The 24,886-nt window shown below is 47.1% G+C and overlaps 1 protein-coding gene across 1 annotated transcript in view; it reads left to right on the forward strand.

The window, feature by feature from the left end:
* Nucleotides 1–24,886, forward strand: part of LOC8042659 (histone deacetylase complex subunit SAP130) — a 70,355-nt gene that overhangs the window by 17,200 nt on the left and 28,269 nt on the right. The window contains exons 10-14 of the mRNA XM_029989426.3: nt 4,576–4,780; nt 5,942–6,070; nt 6,529–6,730; nt 8,842–8,987; nt 24,292–24,459. Coding sequence (XP_029845286.3) covers nt 4,576–4,780; nt 5,942–6,070; nt 6,529–6,730; nt 8,842–8,987; nt 24,292–24,459 — 850 coding nt within the window. The remainder of the gene's footprint in view (nt 1–4,575; nt 4,781–5,941; nt 6,071–6,528; nt 6,731–8,841; nt 8,988–24,291; nt 24,460–24,886) is intronic.

Consider the following 24,886-nt stretch of genomic DNA (forward strand, 5'->3'; position numbering starts at 1 on the left):
ATGCGAGTGTGCAGACGAGCCTTTCTAGTCGCCGAGAGGAAAAGAATGGCGGGGTGTCACTTTCCAATGCCCGGCTCCCCGGCGTGTGCTCGCTGCCCCACTGCGCCTCGGCTGCGCATGCGCGTTTGAGGCTCAGGAAATGCCTAAGCCTAGACGAAGGTCGGAAGATTGCGTCAGAGGCGGGGCGGCCGAAAGACCCCCCTGTTGTATTCGACCTGTTGGCGACTATGGTTTCTTTTGTCTCGTTTTCTTTGCTGCCATCCAAGTTTGAGGAAAAGAAAACGAGAGAACCCCCGTGTCGCAGGGATCGGGCTCTACGTCAACCTTCAAAGGGTGGTACGCTCGGAAAAGCGCGGGGTGGCGAAAACGGCCGCGCAGCGGATCGAGTTCCGATTTTGGTTGGAGTCATAGCAGAGTAGTTCCAAGTGAAATGCGTCCTTGTGGCAGCGCTTTTCACGATGTACCACTTCACGAACACGCGGTACACTTCACCGCTCTACTCCTTTAAAAAAAAAAAAAAAAAAAAAAAACTGATCCTAGGGAAAAAAAAAAATTGTTTTTTTCTACTTGGCTAGGACAGGCATAACTAAAAACAAATGGTTGTTGAAAAAAAATTTTTTTTTGACCCAATATTTTTGTTACAATAAGAATTTTTCGATTTGTGGGTGAAACCGAAATTGTACCTTTATGGGATGTTGATGATAGCGTTTGTACCCAACTAGTGTGCTCCCTGAGGTCTTGCGAACTTGGAGCGCACACTCGTCGAGTGCAAGCACTATCATCATCATCTCACAGAGTACAAATTCGGTTTTGCCTGCAAATCAAAAAAATTTGTATTGTGACCAATTTTTTTTTTATTACGGTACATTTATTTTGGTATTTGCCTGTCTTAACAAGGTAGAAAAAAAAAATTTTTTTTTTCCTTCGGTTTAGCATTTTTTTAACCATGAACCTATTTTATCTCTTGTTTTATGCAATGTTTTTCATTCTGAGCAGGGACTCTCGAGTTTCGAGAGTCCCTGCTCAGAGTTTTCGAGTTTTTGTCCGCGACCTGCACCTGCAATATCGATTCCCATAACGCGCGAGTTAGTCCCGCGTGTATATCCCGTGACATACAAGTTTGTAGCGGATTCTTGCGTTGTTGTCTGCGATCTGCATGTGCAATATCGTTTCCCATGACAGGCAAGTTTGTAGCACATTCCCGCGTGTTTGTTGCACCATAAAACTTGAATCTGTTGCGTCTGCGATTTGCGGTATTCGTTCCCGTGAGATGCGAGTTCTCGGCGGGTTTCTGCGGGCTTTTCACACAGTAAAACACTAATCTGCTGCACCCGCAACCTGCAGTATCTTTTCCCGTAGGAGTTTGTAGCGGATTCCTGTTTGTTGCATCGTGAAATGAGAATTTGCGGTGTCCGCGATCTGGAGTAGCAGTTCCTGTGTCACGTGGTGTGTAGCAGGTGCCCCGGTGTTTATCATTAATTTTTGACAAAGCTTTGTCGTGGCATCGCCAAAGATAGCCCACCCCATGTTTTTCACCATTTATCTCTATTTTGGGTGGGTGTTTTTTCGGAACTTTACGGTATAGCGACTAGAGGGTTTGAATGGTTCTTCCAGCACCCAGTGGGAACTTTCTGAGGTTTCTTCACAATTTCTGCCGAACAACAAGGTAGCAATGTTTATTTTTATTATATTGAACGCGATGTTTCCGTGTAGCGGGGATAACATGTATGCTTGAGTATCAAACTGTATAATGCAAATAGATGTAGTGAACAAGTGTTGGAGCTAGAAATGTGTGCAACTTTTGACCAATTAGAACTAAAATGTTTTTGATTTTTTGTTATTCTGAATGTCCCGTTGTTGGATATCTGGGACTACCCCTATTTATTCGCATAATAAACATACTCGCATAGTAAACGCACCCACCACCATACCTCGGCAAACCTGACTCATGAGGGCTCTCACTCACCCTCACTCACCCTCATTTCACGGGTGAGGTGAGGGGGAGTGAGTTTCTGAACCAGGAAAATTCATGAGTGTGAGGGTGAGTGAGGGTGAGTGAGGGCCGTGAGGGCGGTAAGGGGTATGAGGGCCATGAGTGCGTGAGGGCGGTGAGTGCATGAGGGGTGTGAGGGCCATGAGTGCGTGAGGGCAGTGAGTGGCATGAGAGGCGTGAGGGCGGTGAGTGCATGAGGTGGTGTGAGGGCCATGAGTGCGTGAGGCCCCCTTCAGATCGAGCATCTATCTCAGCAATTTTGGTGTTAATGGCGGGTTGTTCTCTAGCTTTCCCTAGATCGACACGAATTGCTGAGATCGGGTCCGGCTCGAAATAAGCAAGCAACTCGGAGCGATTCGAATATGTTTGAAGCGGCTGCATCCAATCAGGGACGCAAAATTTTCACGGGATACCTCGTGCCGGTGATGATGAAACCGAAAGACTTGGTTCTGGTTTGAAATCAATCATTTCTTGGAAATAAACTGTTTCAGAAAGGTGCATTAGTATTCTTAACAAGGTTTAAATGCATAAAAACACGTTTATAACGCATAATTGTTTCTAAATAGTGCAAGAAAAATAAAATTTTATGATGACGATGGCAAATTGCAGCAATTGGTTGCTGCGTGTGATCGCGGGCGGCCCGTGTTGCTGGTGTTGCGACGTAAAGTTTCTGGGCGAAATTGCCCCATCTGAAGCTGGCGTGAGGGGCATGAGGGCCGCAAGGGCGGTGAGGGGCGTGAGGGCGGTGAGTGGCGTGAGGGCTATGAGTGTGTGAGGGCGGTCAGGGCCGTGAGGGGCGTGAGGGCCATGAGTGAGTGAGGGGCGTGAGGGCGGTGAGTGCGTGAGGGCCGTGAGGTTCAGTGAGAGTGAGTGAAGGGCTGAAGGTGAGTGTGACTGTGAGGGTGAGGGTGAGTGAGGTGCTGAAGGTGAGTGTAGCTGTGAGGGTGAGTGAGGGACTTAGGTGAGTGTGGCTGTGAGGGTGAGGGTGAGTGAGGGCGACCTAATATGCCGACCTCTGCCCACCACAACAGATATCAATAATTGGACTTGCTTTTCCCCTCGCATAATGAACACACTTCTAATTTTTCAATCCGCGAGTCTCGAATTGCCTTTAAAGGGATACTACAACGAAATTTCGGCGCTCATTTTTTGGTCTATATGTGTTCAAAGGAGCAGCATCACATCGAACATACCAATATCTTGTTAAAAAAGTCACGAAAAGGATTTTTAAAATGAATTAAACGATTAGCAAAGAGCACCTGGTGGATGTCGCTAACGCCTCGCTTGTAATGCCCGTCTAGGAACCTTGACAGCTAGTGACGGAGGTTGTCTCGCCTTTGGCCACGATGAGAGAAGAGGGGCAGGAGGAACTTCCCTCTTCCCGAGAATACCTTTTGTGTGTCGCAGAAGTCGCTATTGTCCCCCTACAAGGTTACAGAAGATTAACCCGTCACTCAAAATTCGTACAAAAGCAGCCGCTTCGGTGGCTGGAACGGCTAGGCCATCCTCTCGACGTCAGCCTCGCCGTAGCTTTGCTCATCTTGAGACGACCTACGTCACGATTGCGTTGGATGTCACGTGCTCTAAGCTGGGCCTTCTCCGAGCGCTTGCCAGAGTGGGCCGTTTATAACGAAAAATACAGCCACCCAGGCTCAAAATACAAACGTGCGATTGTCATGTACGGATATTGTGGATCATATTCAACCTATTTTTGAACACGACGGGAATATTTCAAATTTCGTTGAAGTATCCCTTTAATTTAGCTAGCCACCATGTCAATTTTCTTTTGCCACCAAGCGGTCAAGCCAAGCCAAGCCAAGCCATTCTCGTAATTGCTGCGAGCGGCCGCAAGTACATAGTTGAAAGCGAGCGGCGCGCACGCTTGTCGAAGCTTGGGTCGAGGAATTCCTCAGCCCCAAACATTCTTCGTCTATCGGATTTGATGTCAACAATAGACTCAGTCTTCTGTGGTTTGCTTTCGGACATTGAGTGAATGTGGTTAAGCCTAAGAACGGTCGCATTGCTCTCCATGCTGAGTGGGCTTCGTAGGGCGCTTTTTTTTTTTGGCCAAAGGCACGCCAAAAGTGTCCAAAAAAAGATTTGCAATTTATAGAGCATGATTACTGTAACGCGCCTACAACCAGGCGTGGGCGCGCCTCCGTCACTGGAGACGTGCCACAGAACCCTGCGATGTCATATTGGCACCTAAAATGACATTTGCGCTAAGTGTGTAAATGCACAAATGTTTTCCCGCGTAATGAACCCAAATATGGGTCAACCAAATATGGGTCGGAATGAAGCCTAAATATGGGCCAATTTTTTTGAAAAAAAAAGTGTGTTCATTATGAGAGTAAATACGGCACTTGAAACCGTTTATTATAAAACAGCTGTCTAGAATTTTAATAAAACAAATTATTGGAGAAACGGTAAAAATGAAAACCGTAAAACACAGAAATGAAACTGATATCAACATGAAACGGTAATCATACCCGTAACCGAAATGTTAGATTTCGACGCGCCCACAATTCGCGTCGTCATTCCCTACTCCCGGTGTCCGAAATCGAGACAAGTCGTTGCCGCAGGTGGTGCCCGTGACGCAGCCGTCGCCCCTGCCGCACGGCCTGGTGAAGGGCCCCGGGACGACGGCGCCCCCCCTTTCTGGCAGCCCCGGGGGCCTGCACCCCATCTACACGGTGATGCCGGGAAAGGGGGTCTCTCCCTCGCCGCCCGCCCCCACGACCTCTTCGCACGTGCCGGCCGCCCTCGTCCTGGGGCAGGGACGATTGGGTGAGCCCTCGTTCTCCATTCCTCGGTGTAGCCGAGGCCTTCGTTACTACGTCCGCTCGGTTGCGCAAGTCGTGCAACACCTCCTAGGTGGCAAGATCGTAGCTCTGGAATCTCTACATCAGCTGCCAGCACGGGCCACAGATTGGACTACTGCGTCAGCATACGTCTAGAACTCGTGTTCTCACCAATTGAAGTCCCGGCCTAATGCCGACACAGCCCTCGTGCCCAGTGTTGGCCTGCTGCAAGTGACATAGAAAATCCGGCACTGCAGTCTTGCAATCTACGCTTAGTTTCGCCTTATCTTCTGATGCAGTCGAAGCTAGGTACTGATGGCACCAATTGGACAGCGTCAAAAGTGCACAATCATGGTGTTTGTCATGTTTCTGTACGTGTTCTATCATCGCTGAACCAATCAGTGACCTGCACTTTTGACACTTCTTGATTGGTCTCATTACATCGTAGCGTCGGCTTCGTCCAGACTTGAGCTGAAATGAAGTATAAAAGGTATCCCTTTATGGTGTTGCTTGCAAGAGGGTGCAGGCTCCGCATTTAAAGTTATTATCGCCTTCATCGTTATCATTGAGCACCCTCCATCATGCTTTAGATGTCGTCAAATAGCTTTAAAATTATTTCAAACTGTAGTTTGTAGTCAAATACTTAAAAGTTTTTTTTCCTCGTTAGTTTATCTATCGAAGGCATTTTAAATAGTCACCTGCCTCTCTGGCAAAAAAACTGTGTCCCTGTAAATGCATTATGTTTACATTAGTTGCATCAGGCTGTCCCTAGTTTTTAGACGAGAAATACTATATGCATGTTTCACTCTCTTTAAAGGTGCAGGGCTGCTAATTTATGGTACTAATTGAGGAAGCCTGCTAGCAGGCAAGAATAACCTAATGTGCAGCGCTGTCGCTACAAGAAGTCTGACATGGCATTGGACGCCTTCCTTCGTACAGCGTCTGTACGAAGTTCTCCAGCTGAGCTTATCTGATATTGTTGACTACATCAACTGTGACAGTGCTGGAAACTGCCTAAACTGCAATTTTTCTCCTTTGGGTTCAAAATGATTGTAATGATGTCGATGCCTAGCCCCTGTTGCCTACAGGGAGGGGTGCATTCTGCCGAAAGGTCTAAACTTGGGTGCCAACGTCGATTGGGTTCCAGGGTCTCACATGACCTCAAACGTCACGACGACGTCGCTGCAAACCACGAGCATCCAGGTGGCAGCTGCGGCGTCCCGTCCCATCACGACGACAGTGTCCATCCAGCCACCCTCCGTCTCTGTGCCGGCCGGTGAGACTCGTTTACCGCCAGATCAGTGCTTAAGAGTTTCTGGAAGCTGAAGGCCCCTTTTGCACAGTAGCATTTGGCTACATTTTCTTGCGTTACGTTATGGGATGACCGCAAGTCACCGTGACATCTGTGCTTCGTGCGAAACTACTCCTTGAATTGCGTGCGAAACTACTCCTTGAATTGGTTGCTACAGTTTGCACGAAGCACTGGCATCCCGATAACTTGCATTCTCAAACCGACATAAGCACTCGTAGTGTAGTCATTATATCGAACCAGCATTATGAGTATTTAGGTATAAAGCCATTACAGACATAAAATAGCATGGAAGGTCTGTCAATATTTCTGCCTTGGAATAGCTGCCGTACCATTGTAAAAATATGGTCGTGCAACCTTCGGCCAGATTTAGTGCACGAGCGCATTGAAACCCTGAGGGGGGACGCCCTTTTTCCGCCATGCAGCCAAGGTGTTCAGCCAGGCACCCATGGTCCATGGTCCAAGTCTTGAGAGCTCGTCGTCCGAGCCGACCTCAGCCGGCAACCTCTTTGTCGGCCAGCCAACGAGCCGGAGCCTGGCGGCGGCCATGTCGTCGTCTGCAGCGGTGTCGTCGACTGCTGCCTCCCTACCCGCCACGGTTGTGATCTCGGAAAGCCGGACCGACAGGTGAGGGCACGAGCGATTGGACCCCGTTCACTTAATTCTTGTCTCTAAGAAGATCGAGGTTGTCAGGCTTCAATGCTGTGAAATCAGCCGGAAAGTATGGGAATAGTGGCCAATTTTTACTGGTATTATGCGAAAGGCAGCCAGAAAGCATAGGAAAAAGCTTACCTTGATACTTTTCGTAAGGCCGATTGACTCTGAAAGCGTCCTGGGTTTGTGTCGACCTGTTTCGAACCGTTTCAATCTAATGCCTCTGTTTTGCCCATTAGGCCTTCAAGGTACCAAACTGCTTCCTCCCCCTCCCCTCTTCCTCCCCACAGCGCAGTTGAGTATGAACTGCAGATTTATAGAATAATATAGTAGGTGTGGAGGCATTTCACCATCGGACTATATTTGTGGCAGCATTTCTTTTTAGAGAAAATGATGCAGTGCCCTTAAGGGGGGCGTGCAAGGATGAAAAAGAGAAGTTTTTGTACACAGTAGTTCCTCATTATAACGAAATTTCTTTTTTCAAGTTGTCGGTCCCATCGAAGTTGAACATGGTCCCGACCAAAATGCATGCATTTTGAATTGGATTATTCTCAGTGTATCGGCGGCTGACCACGTTTGTTACGAAGGCCGAAGTGCCAAAAGCATGCAAGCCTATATGAAAGCAGACTGAGACCCTAGCGTTCCCTCCCCCTCCTCCACTGAGGCAATGGAAAACTGGGAAAACGGCAAAAAAGAAAACGGAGCGATGGGTGATGGAGGGCAGAGTGCTGCTTCCGATGTTGAGGTGCTGAGAGTCAAGCAGTCCGGGAGCAGCGTCTGCATTCCGACCCTACCCAAGTTGCCTGGGTCAAGGAAGCAAAGGAGGCCGGAGAAGATCATCCTGTCGGGAGCCCCGCGCCGCGCGTGGCTTAAATGGGCGGCGTAAACGTGCGGCGTAAATGTGTGTCGTACGAGAGTGTTTACGAAAGGTCACTTTCATCTGCGAGGTTAAAAAAAGTGGCCGACTTAAGTTCGAAATCGCTAAGGAATTTAACATTCTGAAATCAACCGTTCAGCACTGTCGACCATCTTGCAGAACAAGCAAGGCATGTTGGATGGGTTCGCGAAGAGTTCCTCATGCAAGAAGAGCATGCCTATTAAATTTTCTCATGCGTGCGTGCATGCTTGCCGAGTCAGCGCACGATTTCCAGTGATGCAACAATCTACAGGAGTGCGTGCTGCGAACACATTGGTGAAACCACCGAGGATAACTTTAATTCGTTCGCGCTTGTCGATGCGCACATTCCCGTTGTGGCTCCTGCCACGGATGCTGCGATTGTAGACTTTGTGTGCAGCCAAGGTAAACACGAAGCGGCATCGGAAAGGCACCTCAGGAAACACGGACGACTGCAGAGATGCGAAACATTTGACGGCTGCTTCGGCCGTCGAAAGTGGAGCGCAGCGGGGGTGACAGTGCTCTTGCGATGTCTGAAGCAGTTTGAGGAGAACTGACGGCCGGATAAAATTATCGGCAAACTCTACTTAATTATTTTTTTACCCCTCAGTAAAGCTGCCGCAAGTTGTCCATAACTAAGGTTCGATTAATTATATGGTAAGTGTGTTCCGCAATGTTCCCGTCCACCTTCATGACTGTTGCCCCTTGGTTTTTGTTATTTTTTTTACTTTCGGTGCTATGGTTACCGCTTTTGTAGAATCTTTTGCCGTGCCATTTGACTTCGTTATAACGGGGAACTACTGTACATTCACAATTCCTCCTCTTCGTGTCACACTGCATATCATTTCGATGGCAAGTGCTACTTGTCAAGTGCTATCGCACCTTCACTGCATTCGATAAAATGCCCAAGCCAGGCAATTCCTTTTTTTTTCTTTGGCTGTCTTAAAGTTTTATTACAATCCCAACATCCCGATTGCCATCAATAGACTGCCAAAAGTCAGCTCCCCTGAGATTTCGAGAATGATTCTGTTCTCACTTTTCATTTTATATAGCTAGGACTCATCCCTCACTCTTATTCCCTGGTTCCTTCATTGCAATCTTTGTTGCCAGGGTGCTCTACGAAATCTTTTTCAGTATCTGTCATGCAGTTGCTCTTTCTAAGTTGTTTTGGTACTGGCACATTTTGCAGGCCAGCCCAGCTTTCTGCAGCTCCGTACGCGACATACCTCTACGAACAGTACCCGATTCAGGGGACCACCCTATCCATGCACCCGTACGCAACCACCGGCGCGGGTGTAACGCCCGTCTTCCCCGCTACTTCTGTGCGGCCCACACGTGAGTTACAGCCATGTGCAGTTTGTTTAGGGGCTAGTTGTATGCTGCTACAGCTTGAAAATGTATTGGGGATCCTACATGCCACCGATAGCAAACTAAACAGCAGTTTTATCTTGTAAGCATGCAAGCTGTTACGGCATTCATGGTCCAGGGAGTCCACTTGTTTTGAACAATTTTGGAGCTCATATGTACTTTTGATCTCGCAAAAGCTTTGACGCTTCAAAAACACAATGTGAAAAGATTTGGCACATTTCGAATGACTAACTTCATGACTTCATTACCTTTCAGTATTGTTGCACAATTGACTAAAGACTCGGTGAGGTGACAACCCAACCGAAGTTGGGTTGAGTGCTTTATTTTTCAGAAAACGGACTGTTTTTGCTGGCAGGATGCCTGCATGTCACATAGACTAAAGACTATCAGTAGCTTTCCTCAATGAGGCATAAACATGTATTTCCCACTTTGTATTTTTGGTCCATAAGTCTATCTGCTCAAAAATGATCCTTTTAAAGGTGCACTCAAGTGGATTCTGAAATCGTCTAATTACCGTCATAACTCGATCTATAGGCTCTAAGCTTCCTAAGGAGCCCGAAATTACAATCAAGGGCAGCCAATTTCCCTATTAAAATTCCAATCAAATATCGTGCTACGCCCCCTTTTCTACTCCATGGTGCAGAACACCAGGGGGAGCCACCAGACGGGAAGGCAGCAGGGGAGGGCACGCGGCAGCCAATCATAGGTGACGGCTTCCCGGCATACTAAATTTTCAAATATGCGCACCTTCGAAAAATCTGTCCGCCGGGAAGTCGTCACTCGTGATTGGCTGTCGCGTGCCCTCCCCTGCTGCCTTCCCGTCTGGTGGCGTCCCCTGGTGTCCTGTGCCACAGCGCAAAAAGAGGGGTGCGGTACAATTTTTGATTGAACTTTTAATAGGGAGATCGGCCGCTCTTGAATGTGATTTTGGGTTTTTTAGGATTTGTAGAGCCCGTAGATAGAGTTACGACAATAAATAGACAATCTCAGAATCCACTTGAGTACCCCTTTAAGAAACAGCAAACCTGGGAAAAAAATTTGTTTTTTTACCTGGTTAAGACAGGCATGTCTCAAGGTAAATAGTTGTCCAAAAAGCAACAACATGCCAAATACACTTAAAGGCTGACGTACAACCTTGGTTTTCTGCAAGGGAGATTATCCTCTTAACACTCCCCCTCTCCTCAGTTGTAAGGAAAGTCAAGTTTAGGGTAAGGTAAAAAGTGGAGAGGATACAGGAAAGAAGGAAGCGGGCAAAAGTTGAAAGCGCGTGATGTACGTCGCCTCATGTAGGAATGCGAAAGCAATCCTACGAGCAGCGCACCACATTTTCCTTTTGCACATGGCACTCCGGCGGTAACATCACGCTCCCCCACTGCGCAGACGCGCCGCCCCCCTCCCAGCCTCACGGCTTCCCCGACGAGGCATCTGCGTTGCTGTGCTTTCCTTTGTGTTTTATTTCTGAGGCGTGTCCGCTTTGATCTTGAACGGCGCATGCTTGATGACATATTTTTATGGCCACCTTTCGAGCACAACGCCGACGCCGTCTTTTCGTGTTATGAAACATATAAGGCTTTTGCCTTAAAAGAAATTTTTCTTTTGCCCTATATTTATGTACAATATAAATCTTTTCAATATGCAGGCGAAACCGAAACTACGGTATACCCCTGTGGGATAATGATGATAGCATTTATACCCTATTGCAGTGTAGACCGCATATAACGTATGTCGCGGGAGTCACGAAAATCCACACTATAAGCGGTACCGCGTTATAACCAAAACATCAATTTTTCAGGCCAAAATACATGCCATGAGACAGCTTACCATTGTAAATCAAATTTATTTTATATTAGAATAAAAATAAAGCTTAGTTTTAGGAAAGTCTTTATTTCACCAGACTAGTACACTTCTCTCTCAAGTGTGTCACACATTTTGAAAGAAATGAGCGACTTTTGCCTGGCGCAGCCTTTAACGGCGTCGTGGGTTGCGGACGGACGTTGCTAGCGTTCAGGATGGCTAACCCTAATCACTTTTCTCCGGTGATGAAAACGCGTGAAAATTTGCATCCTTTATACGGTATGCGCCAGTAATACCTTCAACTTTAGCGCAGGCATGAAATGCTCCAAATAAGAAATCCGGGCGATGTTCGAAAACACAAATGCAGAAGTCACCACTGTAGTCAAAGTAAACGAACACGACGACATGGGCGTTTCTGCCGTCTTGAGAGTGCCGCCACGACATCGCCGCACGAGTAGGTGGATCTTCCCTTCTAGTACGTGCTGGGTTATCATAGCGACACACAACGAAAATTCAGTCAAGGATAGCGCTTTTACGCGGAAGGAACCACGCCGTCTACGTTGACAATCGCAACCGACGCCACGTTTGCGCATAGAAGTAGCCGGCCTGCGACCGGCATGCAACGCTCGCGAACACTTCTCCTCGACCTGCGATTGGCCTGTCGTTGCGGTTGCGGAGGGACGCACGCACGTGAACGACACGTGCGTGCTTCCCTCCATCGCTATGGCAACTGAAGCCTCTCTCTCTTTGTTTCTCACCGCTTCTTCGAGCACCCTCCTTGCCCCGCGAGTGCCGTGTGTTGCGGCTCGCGCCATGAGTGTCGCACAGGGAAGCGTGCTCTCTGCGTCGGTCGGTCGGCGCGGTCGCCGGGCTGTTTCGAAAACCGCACTATAACTGGTATTTCCCTTCGCGTGCCTGCATTTTAAGCGGTATGTAATTACATGGAGTTCTATGGGAGGCGAACCGGTGGTTTAAAAAAGCCGCGTTATACCCGGTCCTGCACTATAAGCGGTTACGTTGTAAGTGGTCTATACTGTAGTGTGCGCTCTGAAGTCCAGCAAACTCGGAGCACACACAAGTTGTGTACAAATGCTATCATCATCATCCCACAGGAGTACAGTTTTGGTTTTGCCCCCAAATCCATAAAGTACAGTTGAACCTCAATTTAACGAAACCCGATTTTACGAGTTTCCCGATTTAACGAACAAATTCGTATTCCCCGCGCAGCCTATCCCGAAGAATGTCTTTCTCGACTTTACGAAGTTCCCGATTTAACGAAATAATTATGGGGTCCCGGTGACTTCGCTAAATCGAGGTTCAACTGTATTTTTGTGGCATATATATTGGGTTATAAAATTTCTTTTTTCGACAGACATTTATTTTGAAACTTGCCTATCCCAACGAGGTAGAAAAAATTTTTTTTTCCCTAGGTTCAGTTTTTTTTAAACATAAAATGGTGGTGTACAATGAGAGTGACTCAAAGCCCTTTAATGACTAGCTAGCAAATCGTCTGTCCTTATACTCCATCCATCCTTAAAAAAAACAGTGAAATGAAGAAAAAAAAAATTGAAAAGCTTAAAAGGTACGGAAACAAAAATTGAAATATTCAAATTTCGTTCGGAAATGAGTCAAGCATGACGGATAATAACCGTAAACGATAATCGCACGTTTGTATTTTGAACGACTGGCTATATTTTTCGTTCCGAACGGTGCACTTGAGCAAGCGAACGGAAAGTGTGATGCGTCATGGGATATCCGGCGCAAACAAAAAACAGAAAGAAAAGATTCCCCACATTCGTGACGTAGCAAGGCTAGCGAGGTTATGAGCTTTGCCCTTGGTGGCGTTGTCAACATTGTGGTGGTGTCAATAGCGTCAGCGCGTTACAACCGAGCCGTTCGAAGTACCCGTGGGGTGACGAGCGTGTGGCTGGCCCAAGGAGCACGTAGCTTCCACAACACTGTCAGCTTAGGGTTTAACAGGGTGGGGAAAGCAACTTTTGTTCGAGTTTTGAGCGACGGGCTAATCTTCTAGGGGGAGAATGGCTGTGTCCGGTTGCACTAACGAGGGTCAGGGAAAGAGGGGAGTCCTTCCTTTCAGTCTTCTTGGATCGTTTGGTACAATGCGCGACTTGTGAGTTGAGCTATACTTCGTTTCAACTTCCGTCCGAGCGCAGCCAAAGGCTGAGGGACGATTTGCAACTTCGAGAAGAGCATTCCTACACACCACAAAGTAGTCCACAGACGCAATTTTTTTTTAATAACTATTTTGTGCGTAAACATTGCACAATATTGCAGATGTGTACTGCTGAAAATGATTTGCAACTGAAGAAATTAAATATCTGAAGTTTGTTTTTATTAATATATGTAAATGCATGTGGTTTGGTGAAAACACATACATCCTCTGGCAACACGGCTGCAGTGCTCGTTTTTTCTGTGTGATTTCGTTCCCGTAATGGCCTTTCCTTACCGAGTCGCTTCAAAACGCCCTTTCGCAAAGGCACGTGTGGGCGTCAGGCGCGAGAGGTCGTGATGAATGCCTACTTTGAAATTCGGCAGGAGACTCCGGCCGCGCCGTACCGCGGATGCCTTGTAAACAAGAAAAGCGTCCTGGCCACTACAACTCACTGATACGCGGCGAAATCAGGGCACCCCTTTACCTGCCGATTGTCGTATCTGCGTGTTTATGATAACAGCATGCCATGATGTATGCACTTTTATGTATGACGTCAGAGTGCTGTGCGCCTGCGTCCGGTGTATCTTATCTGGATATATTGAGCCCCGATTTGATGTACCAGTAGTTGTTGGTCCCGAGGCTGCCTGTGTTGCACTTCGCAATAAAGTGCTTTGCCAGACTTGCATCCCGGCCCCTAAATGTAACAATTGGCGACGAGGATGGTGTAAGAAGCCAAGGAACGGAAGATGACCGCAACTATCGGGAAGCCACCAGAGTTCCAGGCGGACAGCGGAAACTTCGAGATTTATCTGGAACGCTTCGAGCTGTTCGTCGCAGCCAATGGCGTCGCAGAAGAAAAGAAACTGCAAGTCTTCTTGACGGCTATCGGTGAAAAAGCTTACACCGTCCTCCGGAGCCTGCTTCTGCCGAAGACGCCGAACAAGGTATCGTACCAGGAAGCTGTCAGCATCCTTCAAAAACACTACGCACCTAGACGTTCACTGGTTGCAGAGCGCTTCCGTTTCAATCGACGAAACCAAGGGCCTCACGAGACCGTGACTGACTTCGCCGTCAAACTGAAGAAGCTCGCAGCGACATGTGAGTTCGGCGCTTTCCTCGAGGAAGCTCTACGCGACAGACTCACCGCGGGTCTGCACGCCGACACCATACGCTGTCGTCTTCTCGCAATGCTCGACACAGAACTCACCTGGGACCGTGCATGCAGCATAGCTACGGCCATGGAAGCGGCGGCTCAAGACACAAAGGAAATGCTGACGTCAAGCAACACGGGACAATCTTCGAACGCCACGGACGTCAACTGGCAACAAGCACCGGCACCTCCGCGTCTGACAGCGACAACGAACGCGTCGACCAAGTCAAGGGGGCACGGAAAAAAAGCAACGAGAGCTGTGGATCAAAGGACTAAAAAACCGTGTCACCGGTGTGGAGAAAAACACTTACCTGTAAGTTGTCCTTTTCTGAACAGTGCTTGTTATAAGTGTGCTAAAAAGGGACATGTTGCAAAGATGTGTAAAACAAAAGTTGTGCAACACGTAGCCGAGAGCGAGTGTGACAGCGAATTGCTTTCGTTGTGTCACACGAACCAGAGTTTGGGCACGCCTGCCATTGTAATTACAGTCTTGTTAAATGGTAAAAAAGTTCCGATGGAACTAAATACGGGTGCCGCAGTGTCGGTAATGTCCGAAACAGAGTGCACGAAGCACTTTCCTCATGCGAGCTTTAGGAAAGCGGACGTCAAACTCGTGACGTACAATGGCACGCCTGTCGCGATAAAAGGAATTGTGGACGTGGAAGTTCGATACCATGATCAATGCTTTCAATTGCCACTGGTTATCGCAAGAGAAACTGAAGGCGCAAGAATGCCTACGTTATTTGGCCGAGACTGGCTCAGCAAAATAAAAATCAGATGGCATGAAGTCGTGCAAGTGAAGGCCTTGACCGAGGAAACGATACCGTTGACTGAAAAGTATCGCCACGTGTTTCAGCCAGGGTACGGAGAGATAAAGGGTTTTAAAGGGATACTACAACGAAATTTCGGCGCTCATTTTTTTGGTCTATATGTGTTCAAAAGAGCAGTATCACATGGAACATACCAATATCTTGTTAAAAAAGTCTCGAAAAGAAATTTTAAAACGAATTAAATGATTAGCAAAGAGCACCTGGTGGATGTCGCTAACGCCCCATTTGTAATGCTCGTCTAGGAACCTTGACACCTAGTGACGGAGATTGTCTCGTCTCCGGCCAAGACGAGAGAAAAAGGGAGGGAGAAACTCCCCTCTTCCCGAGAATCCCTTTTGTATGTCGCAGAAGTCGCTATTGTCCCCCTAGAAGATTATAGAAGATTAACCCGTCACTCAAAATTCGTACAAAAGCAGCCGCTTCAATGGCTCGAACGACTAGGCCGTCCTCTCGACGTTAGCCTCGCCGTAACTTTGCTCGTCTTCAGACGACCTACGTCATGATTGCGGTGGATGTCACGTGCTCTAAGCTGGGCCTTCTCCGAGCGCTTGCCAGAGTGGGCCGTTTATAACGAAAAATACAGCCACCAGGATCAAAATACAAACGTGCGATTGTCATTTACGGATATTGTGGATCATATTCAACCTATTTTTGAACACGACGGGAATATTTAAAATTTCGTTGAAGTATCCCTTTAAGGCTAGCATTTGTATGAAAGAAAACTCCGGCCCGGTGTTCTGTAAGGCGCGTCCAGTGCCATACGCTTTGCGCGAGCAGGTCGAGCAGGAATTGGCAAAATTAGAAAAGGCTGGAGTCGTGTACCGGGTAAATCACAGTGAATGGGCTATGCCCCTCGTAATCGTGCCGAAAAAGAACAGCAAAGAGCTTAGGATCTGCGGTGATTATCGAGTCACTGTTAACCCTTACATGGAAGTTGACCAGTACCCTTTGCCGCTGCCCGAGGACATTTTTGCCACCCTACGTAGTGGAACCGTGTTTTTGGTCCTTGACCTCTCGAAGGCGTATTTACAGCTCGAACTAGACGAGCGAGCACAAGAACTGCTTACTGTCAACACTAGGGGTGTGCGAATACTCAAATATACGAATTCGAATCGAATAGAAAGTTCCCGAATAATTCGATTCGCGAATCGAATTCCTAGTATTCGGTTACTCGAATATTCGATATATTCGGCCAAAGACGCGCGGTGGGCGCGGAGCAAACGAAAAAGCATTTTTTTCTCCCGATGTAAGCGCCGTGATGTTAGACAGACCATGCGAGAAACAGCTCTTGGTCCTACCATTCCACAAAAATCTAACGCACAGGTTAGAAAACAGAAAAGTACTGAACGCCACAAACTTTATAGCACGAAGATTTACTCACGATCATGACACAATCTACCCTTGAATCACAGCTGAAACATCCCGCTTGCGCCGCTTCCAGAGAGGAATTGTTGGGAAGCCGGAATTCCGCGCCAAGCCTAATTCTTTTCACGAGTAAAACTCCTCGTTTCAAATTGAAGCGCCGATGTAAAACACACTTGCCGCACTCGCAGAAATCGGCTACTGCACCACTGCACGATCACAGAAAGAAAACCAACGTTACCATGCCGGCGAAACCAACCGAGTTTTCGTCGTCGTTCTTTTGGAACCGCAAATTCTGATTCCGAATCAGAACGACAACTCGGTTGGTTTCGCCGACCTGGTAACGTTGGTTTTCTTTCTGTGATCGTGCAGTGGTGCAGTAGCCGATTTCTGCGAATGCGGCAAATGTGTTTTACTTCGGCGCTTCAATTTGAAACGAGGGACTTTACTCGTGAAAAGAATTAGGCTTGGCACGGAAGAAACGGAACGGAAAAATAGTGTGCCTAGATTTGAGAGGATTTCCAACAGCTCGATAGCCGCGTTTGAATTACGAACTGCGAGAAGGCGCCGAAAAGGCGAAAGCGTCGGTCGGGTTCGGGCAGGCAGGGCAGGCGTCATCGCTCTTCTGTTTGTTCGCCTTCTTTCCACGCGACAACACAACACATGCGCATTCACGATCAATCTGCGATGGAGCAGTCTCTGTGGTTTCAGTTTCGGTTGCTCCCTCTTTTAAATCAAGGCTCTCTAAAACAGGATAGATAAACGGAAAAATGGATGCGTAGCGGCAGTTGGAGGGTAACTTGCGCCACCTAACCACGTTTTTTTTTTTTTTACTTTATATTGTTTAAGTTAGTTTATCTCGTTGCTGTTTGCTCAGATTTAACACCTGTCTATTTATTTATGTGCAATCAAATCCCAGGTGCCATTTTTTTCCTTAAAATGGAGACCAACCATCGCAAAATGCCCCTTTTCTGAGATATACAAATATTATAAAAAAAGTTGCGGTATTAGGTTGTGTTTTTAAAGAGAAAAAAAGGCACGCGTGGCTGTAACTTTTTTTGTGACGTTTAGGGTAAATAGATTATCTCTGCACCATAAAATTGGATCTTTAGTGCCCAACGTTCAACAGCAACTGCTTTTTTTTTTTTCACCGGAACTTTTTTACATTTTGGCTTTTGTTTTGTACAAGACGTATATTCTGCACCAGGCGTATATTCTGCACATATTATAATCGCATTCGCAGCACACTTTGAAAGATTCCTACGAATAAAATCACTATTCGATATTCGATTCGATATTCGGTTTTTTTTCCTTGATTCGATTCGGTATTCGATTCGAAAGCTACTATTCGGTATTCGCACACCCCTAGTCAACACGCATTTGGGCCTATTTAGGTTCAAGCGCTTGCCATATGGCGTAGCGTGTGCGCCGGCACTTTTTCAAGCCGTCATGGATCAAGTCCTGCACGGTCTGCCGGGAACCGCCTGCTATTTAGATGACGTTGTCATCGCAGGAGAGACACGTAAACAGTGTCATGACAGACTTGAGCAAGTGCTCATACGCCTAAGTCAGCACGGCATAAAGGTCAACGCTGAAAAATGCAAGCTATTTCAACAAAGAGTGAAGTATTTGGGGCACGAAATTGACAAAGATGGGTTGCACCCCACGGCAGAGGAAGTAGAAGCCATAAACAACGCGCCAAAGCCGGCTAACGTGACTGAGCTGAAAGCTTTTTTGGGCTTGGTGAATTTCTATGCGAAATTTTTACCTAGTCTAGCTACAGTGCTAGAACCGCTGCATGATCTGCTGCGCAGGGGGACAAAATGACACTGGTCACGTCAGTGTGACAACGCGTTTAAAACTTGTAAAGAAATGCTGACTGATGAAAGTGTTCTCCAGCTGTATGACGTCACGAAAGATATTCAGCTAACGTGTGACGCGTCAGAATATGGCCTTGAGCCTGTCTTGGCACATATTGTGAACGGTGAAGAGAAACCAATAGCATTTGCGTCGCGATCACTTTCAACATCTGAGCGTAATTACAGCCAGATAGAAAAAGAAGCCCTGAGCATTGTGTTCGGCATAAAGAAGTTTCATAAGTACCTGTACGGGCAAACTTTTAACGGGATGACAGATCACCAACCGCTGACGATATTGTTTGACCCTAAGAGACAGGGAAGCGCTGTTGCCACGGCAAGAGTGCACCGATGGCTGACATTTTTGGCCGATTACCGTTACAAAGTAACACACAAACCCGGAACGTCTATCGGTTACGCTGATGCTTTGTCGCGACTGCCACTTGCAGACACTGAGGAACACGCGGAAGATATTTTTTATTTTTCTCCGGTCAGTGATCTGCCACTCACTGCAAAAGACATCGAGCGTGAAACAGCGCGCGACGACCAGTTAAGGGTTGTTCGCAACATGATATGGTGTGGATGGCCTAAAAGTGTGCCTGACGAACTGCAGCCATTTTGGACACGACGTTTGGAATTCTACATTGACGACAGTTGTATTATCTGGACAAACGGAATTGTCGTTCCAAAATCCCTGCAGAATGTTGTTCTAGGTTTACTGCATGAACAACATCTCGGAATAACAAAAATGAAAGCTGTGGCAAGGTCAATGGTCTGGTGGCCTGGTATAGACGAAACACTCGAGCAAACTGTACAGAAGTGTAAAATTTGTCAAAGTGTCCTGCCCGCGGCACAGCCTGCACTGTTGTCACCATGGAAGCTCTGTGAAAATCCATGGGAAAGAGTACACTTGGATTTTGCCAAGAAAGAAGGAAAGACGTTTCTTGTGGCGATTGATACTTTCTCCAAGTGGTTGGAAGTCAAGATAATGTACTCGACGACCGCTTGCAATACAGTTGAAACTGTCCGTTCTTTGTTTGCATCGCATGGGTTGCCGATGGAAGTAGTGACTGATAACGGTCCGCAGTTCCGAGCCTCAGAACTTCAAGACTTTTTGAAAGCTAACGGTGTCAAGCACACGCTCACGCCGCCTTATCACCCGCAATCGAACGGGGCGGCAGAGCGTGCTGCACAAACAACAAAGAAAGCACTGCTGAAACAGTTGCTCGATGACAAAGAAAAAGGCAATACTAGGTCACTACAACATAGAATTGACAATTTTGTGTTTTCATATCGCACAACGCCGCACACGTTCATGGGAAAGACATTCGCAGAACTGTTCCTTAGACGGAAACTGCGAACTCGCTTATCGTTGCTACGGCCAAATATAAAAAGTGCAATGATTGAGAAAACTGAAAAAGTAAAAATGTGTGCCGATAAGCGTAGATCTAAGCCGAGATCTTTTGGGGTGGGCGACCGTGTACTTGTACGTTATTTGCGTGGTGATGTAGTCATATGGTTTCCTGGTAAAGTGGTTAACGTGAAGTCGCCATCCACATACTTGGTTGTCGTCGGAAGCAAAGTAAGGTTTGTGCACGCTGATCATTTGCGACGATCGTCCATTGAAAGTTCGGAGCAGCCGGAAGGTAGTCCCAAGTTAGACATGCCGCATGCCGCAGACATAGTCGCTACACCTGCTGCTAGTAACCAGAGCGGTGATCTGCCTGCACAGCCTGCACGTCACCCAAGTGGGATGCCTACCAGTAAGGAACCTCCTTGTGTCATACGGAGGAGCACGAGAGACAGGCGACCTCCTGATCGCTTCCGGTTTGATAATTTTCAATAGGAGTGTTTTGAATAATAGTTGGGGAGGGAGTGTCGTATCTGCGTGTTTATGATAACAGCATGCCATGAAGTATGCACTTTTATGTATGACGTCAGAGTGCTGTGCGCCTGCGTCCGGTGTATCTTATCTGTATATATTGAGCCCCGATTTGATGTACCACTAGTTGTTGGTCCCGAGGCTGCCTGTGTTGCACTTCGCAATAAAGTGCTTTGCCAGACTTGCATCCCGGCCCCTAAATGTAACACTGATCATATTGAACGCCGAGAAGCTGGTGGAAAGGACTGCGCCTCGAGCCCTGGCATATCCAGACAATACAAGGAAACATCAGCGGCCGGGTCATCGGGCACCTTGCTGTGTGTATTTGCATCTCGAAACTACGCCGAAATGCCGAACAGATATGCCAGCGGCCAGCCTACGTACCGACATCCTCTGTAACTAAATTTCAGAACGTGAAAGGGCACTTTTTAAACCTGTAGCAGACGATACCGTTGATACACCCAGGACAGACGAAATACTCGGCGAGCGCGGGCAGCGCGGACGACCAGCGGCGCAGCGGAGTGATTCAAAAGTGCAGGCGAGATAGCGTGGCTTGCACTATTGCCGGCGTGTGATTGGCTCCAGTCACTCGTAGCTTTGGCTGCGCTCGTACGGAAGCTGAAACGAAGTATAGGAGGAAAGCTAAGAAGGAAAATGTTGAAATTCCAAAGAGCGGCGCTGCTCCGAAGGAATCTGCTACGTCACGACTACGTAGCAAGTTCCCCAACGTTGCTAGATTACCTCCCAAATAGGCTTTGCATGCATCAACCAGGTGCACATTGAAAGATTGTTTATTTAGCTTTAAAATTAGTTTTCTTGTGTCTTTCAATGGAAGACTGGTGTTTTTGAGGTTAGGGTGCAACATGCAACACATTCAAGCTAGAAAATGAGTGCTAAAATTTAATTTCCCTAGCCCTTTAAAGGACACATGCAAAGGAAAAAAAACTTTTTTTTTAAACAGGTTAGATGGAAAAAGAATATTATAAAACAAATTTAGAACGAAGAAAAAAAAAATTTAGGGCTATATTTACGGCGCAAAATGAATTTGTAGTTGGTGCCCGCAGGAGCCGCCGCTGGTCACGTGGTAGGCCTGTGCGTCGCCGCCGCCGCAAAGTCGCGCCTCTGCCGCACGCTGAGCGTTGTGCGATGCCACTTCAATGCGCTTCTCCACGTCGCCGTCGCCATCGCCGCACAAGTTCGTCTGCTTCGAGGCGCCACCGCCGTCATCTGACCGGCGCACAGGTCTATCACGTCTGCTTGCGCTTTTTCAGGAGTTTCCTTTGGGCTCTAAAAGTTACTTATTAATCTTAGTTTTTTGCTATACTTGAAACAACGATGAATAAGTTACTTTTAGAGGCTATAGGAAGCTTCCGAAAGAGCACAAGCACCACGTGACAAATAGGCACCATGTCATGTGACAAATAAAGACCACCTTTCCCCGGCACCCGCGGGTGCCAATTACAAATTCGTATTGCGCCGTAAATATAGCTCTAAAAGTTTTCCTTTTTCATTGTAAATCCGTTTTATGACTTTTTTTTCTTAACCAGGATGCTAAAAAAAGATGTCTTTTTCCTTTGCATGTGTCCTTTAAGTAGGACACACTTTTTACAAAAAGAAATTTAACGAAAAGAAAAATGTTTGTGCAATATATGTCATTGTCAGACACATTATTGGGGAAGTTAACCCTGACGGTGGTGGAATGGCAGACGATGCCAGAGGCTGCCGCTCATCTGCTCGCACAACTAGCAGGCTGTGTCAGACGCGAGACTAGACGCACTGGGTGTCGTGAAAGGGAGACGCTAGGCTTGCGAGCGTGTTCGGCTGAGCAGCCAAGCCAAGCCGGTACTAATGGGCGGAGCCACCTATCTGTGGGCTGGGCTTAAGGTGGGTCGTGACCCCCACCTAAAATGCGCCTTGCAAAATCAGTATCTCACAAAATCATTTTATTTTCCATTAATTTTTTTTGTGTGTTATATTTGTCTTGTAGTACACTAATTTATTCTTTTTTTTTATCCTTTTTTTATGTTAGGGCTGTAGCTAGGTTACAAGCACAAGAGCATGAGACTTCTGCTTTAAAACATTCTTCCATAAAATGAGCGCTTGTTCTGGAAAGGCAGCATTGTTTTTTAAACCCTATGTTTCAGTGGCTCCTTCTGATCGGCGGAAGTGATCGGACACCCCATCCGGGGGAGAGATTACTATGACAAAAGGATAAGTAAAGAAAACTAAGTGTGTGCAAACCAACTTTGAAGCTCTGAAACGGAGAACAGTCAATCCTACTCGCTCGGCATACATGGTTTAGTCTATCTAGCTTTGGGTAACCAGCATCAATAAAAAAAGAAAGGCTGCATCTCCACGTGGTGAATGATTTTGATCGGGGCAAAGCTCTGGTGGTGCTGATTATACTGATTTTATTGTTCATAGGTAGTGCTGATGGTGCTGATTTTTTTTTTATTGCTCATAGGTAGTGCCGAGTTGCGGGTTGCGTTTTGGCTTCATTATTACTGCTTTATGGTCAGTGAAATGCAGAGCCAGTGGTTCTTCTAGCGGATCAGCTTGGATCCGCTAGAAGCCGTGGGAACGCATCTCCACCGCTTAAGTCAACGATCCATGTCAGAAAGAGAATGTGTGGTATGGGATCGTGGTTATATACGTAGTTGAGCATTTGACCGCAGCACCCTCTCGTCTATAAACGTTGAGCCAATGCATGCAAAGTTTAATGCGATTATATACGCATTTGACCGCAGCGCCCTCTCCTGGATAGACGTTGAGCGGCTACATGCAACTTTGGAGTGTAGCGTAGTGGTTAAGATGTCTGCCTCGTAAGCAAGCGGTCCTGAGTTCATTTCATTTCATTTCATTTATTATACCCTCAGGGCCCGAAGGCATTACAGAGGGGGAGAGCAACAAGAAGGTTAATGCAAATAACATAACACATATTTAGACACTATCAGTAATAAAGTAATTAGTTATTGTACTTTTAAAGAGCTCAGAGTCCGCGATAATGGCGATCGACCGGGGAAGGTGGTTCCACTCCTGGGATGTACGGGGAACGAAAGATGAATAAAACGTGGTTGTGACAGAGTTAGGAATGCCCACCTTATGTTGATGATCAAGACGGGAGGAAACATAGACAGGCCGAGCAATTATTTTGTCGCGCAGGAAAGAATTATGGTGATATATCTTATGGAATAGGGAAAGACGAGAAATTTTACGACGTAGAGATAAAGGTGGTAATGAGAGAGTTGTTTTCATAGAGGTGACGCTAGCGGTGCGGTGATAGTTTGTGAGGATGAAACGAGCGGATCTGTTCTGAACGGCTTCCAATGTAGATACGAGAGTGACTAGTCCGGGATCCCAGACAGAAGCTGCATATTCTAACTTGGGACGAATTAAAACTTTGTAAAGAGTTAATTTCAGTGAGACAGGTGCTAATGAAAAATTTCGTTTGATATAACCTAACACGCGGTTAGCGTTAGCTGAAATATTCTGAATATGTGTTTTCCATGAAAGGTTAGAAGCTATATGTACGCCTAAATATTTGTACGAAGATACCGGTTCTAGATGAGCATTATTAAGGAAATAGTTAGGAGAGTCCTGAGACTGGCGAGACACACGCATGACCTTGCATTTGTTAGTGTTAAGCTTCATAGACCACGAGTCAGACCAACGGTAAATAGCATTAATGTCTGATTGGAGTATGCAGGTGTCATTATGATTGAGAATCTCACGGTAGAGTACACAGTCGTCAGCGAGCAGAGACACGGACGAAGAGACACTAGTGGGTAGGTCGTTAATATAAATTAAGAATAGCAACGGCCCTAAGACGGTCCCTTGCGGAACCCCTGACGCAACTTTGACAAAAGAGGAGTTATTGTTATTCACAGTGACAAATTGAGACCGTTGAGTTAAAAAAGACTGTACCGAACCCCCTGTGGGCATACATTTTTTTTAAAAAAGTGGGCCGATCCCGGAGGCAGTGCAATCGATGTGAGCACGGACGCCGGACGGACAAGGCTGGACCCCAAGGAGCTTCGCCCTTAAAACAAGTTTTATTGCTCGGCTTGGCCGATGGTCGAGGGTTCTTGGGGGGACTCCAAGGAGGCCTTTGGGGTCCCTAAAGAATTTTAAATTCCCCGACTTGAGAACCACTGCTAGGTGCTAGCTGTGTCCTGGAGCTTTCATCCGAGACCCTGGTGCGTTTGTGCCTCGGCGCTAATGCAGGACCCCAGCTGGGAGGTCCGCCCGGTCCCCCCTGCACCACCACAGTGGTGCAGCCCCCACCACTTGGGGCCGGCACGGTCAGGGGTCCACTCATGGTGGCGGTCGACTCTGGCAACCGCCACCAGGCGCCGCCGCATGTGACCCTGCACACGCCCTTTACGCCGAATGGTGGGTCCTGTTGCCATGTGTCGGGGCCATTTTCAGCCACGACGTACGACATTTGTGATGATATGGAGAGCTTTGATCATTTGGCACGAGTTTCCGATAGGGAATGAATTTTCAACTCGTTCAGCTGACTGTCATCTTATTGTGGCAGCGCATGGGTGGCATAAGATAACTTATCTCAATACTTTGCATTAAGCCGACAGATGTGTTGTGTAGTTGTGTTGCCCCATTTGGATTTGTTGTGCCTGTCATGCCCGTTAGCCATTTGGGTAAGCTGTTAGGGAATGAGGCTTAAACACACGGCGCTTTCTGTGTCTGGTGACATTACGCGAAGTATCAAGGTCACTTAGGATTTTTTTCTTGTTCCTCCTAGCTCGCGGTAAGTTTTGAGGTGTTTGTAACCAGTCTTTTATAGTCTTAATTATTTGCG

The sequence above is a fragment of the Ixodes scapularis genome, unplaced genomic scaffold, assembly GCF_016920785.2.
Source record: "Ixodes scapularis isolate PalLabHiFi unplaced genomic scaffold, ASM1692078v2 PGA_scaffold5__190_contigs__length_132052651, whole genome shotgun sequence".
Taxonomy (NCBI): domain Eukaryota; kingdom Metazoa; phylum Arthropoda; class Arachnida; order Ixodida; family Ixodidae; genus Ixodes; species Ixodes scapularis.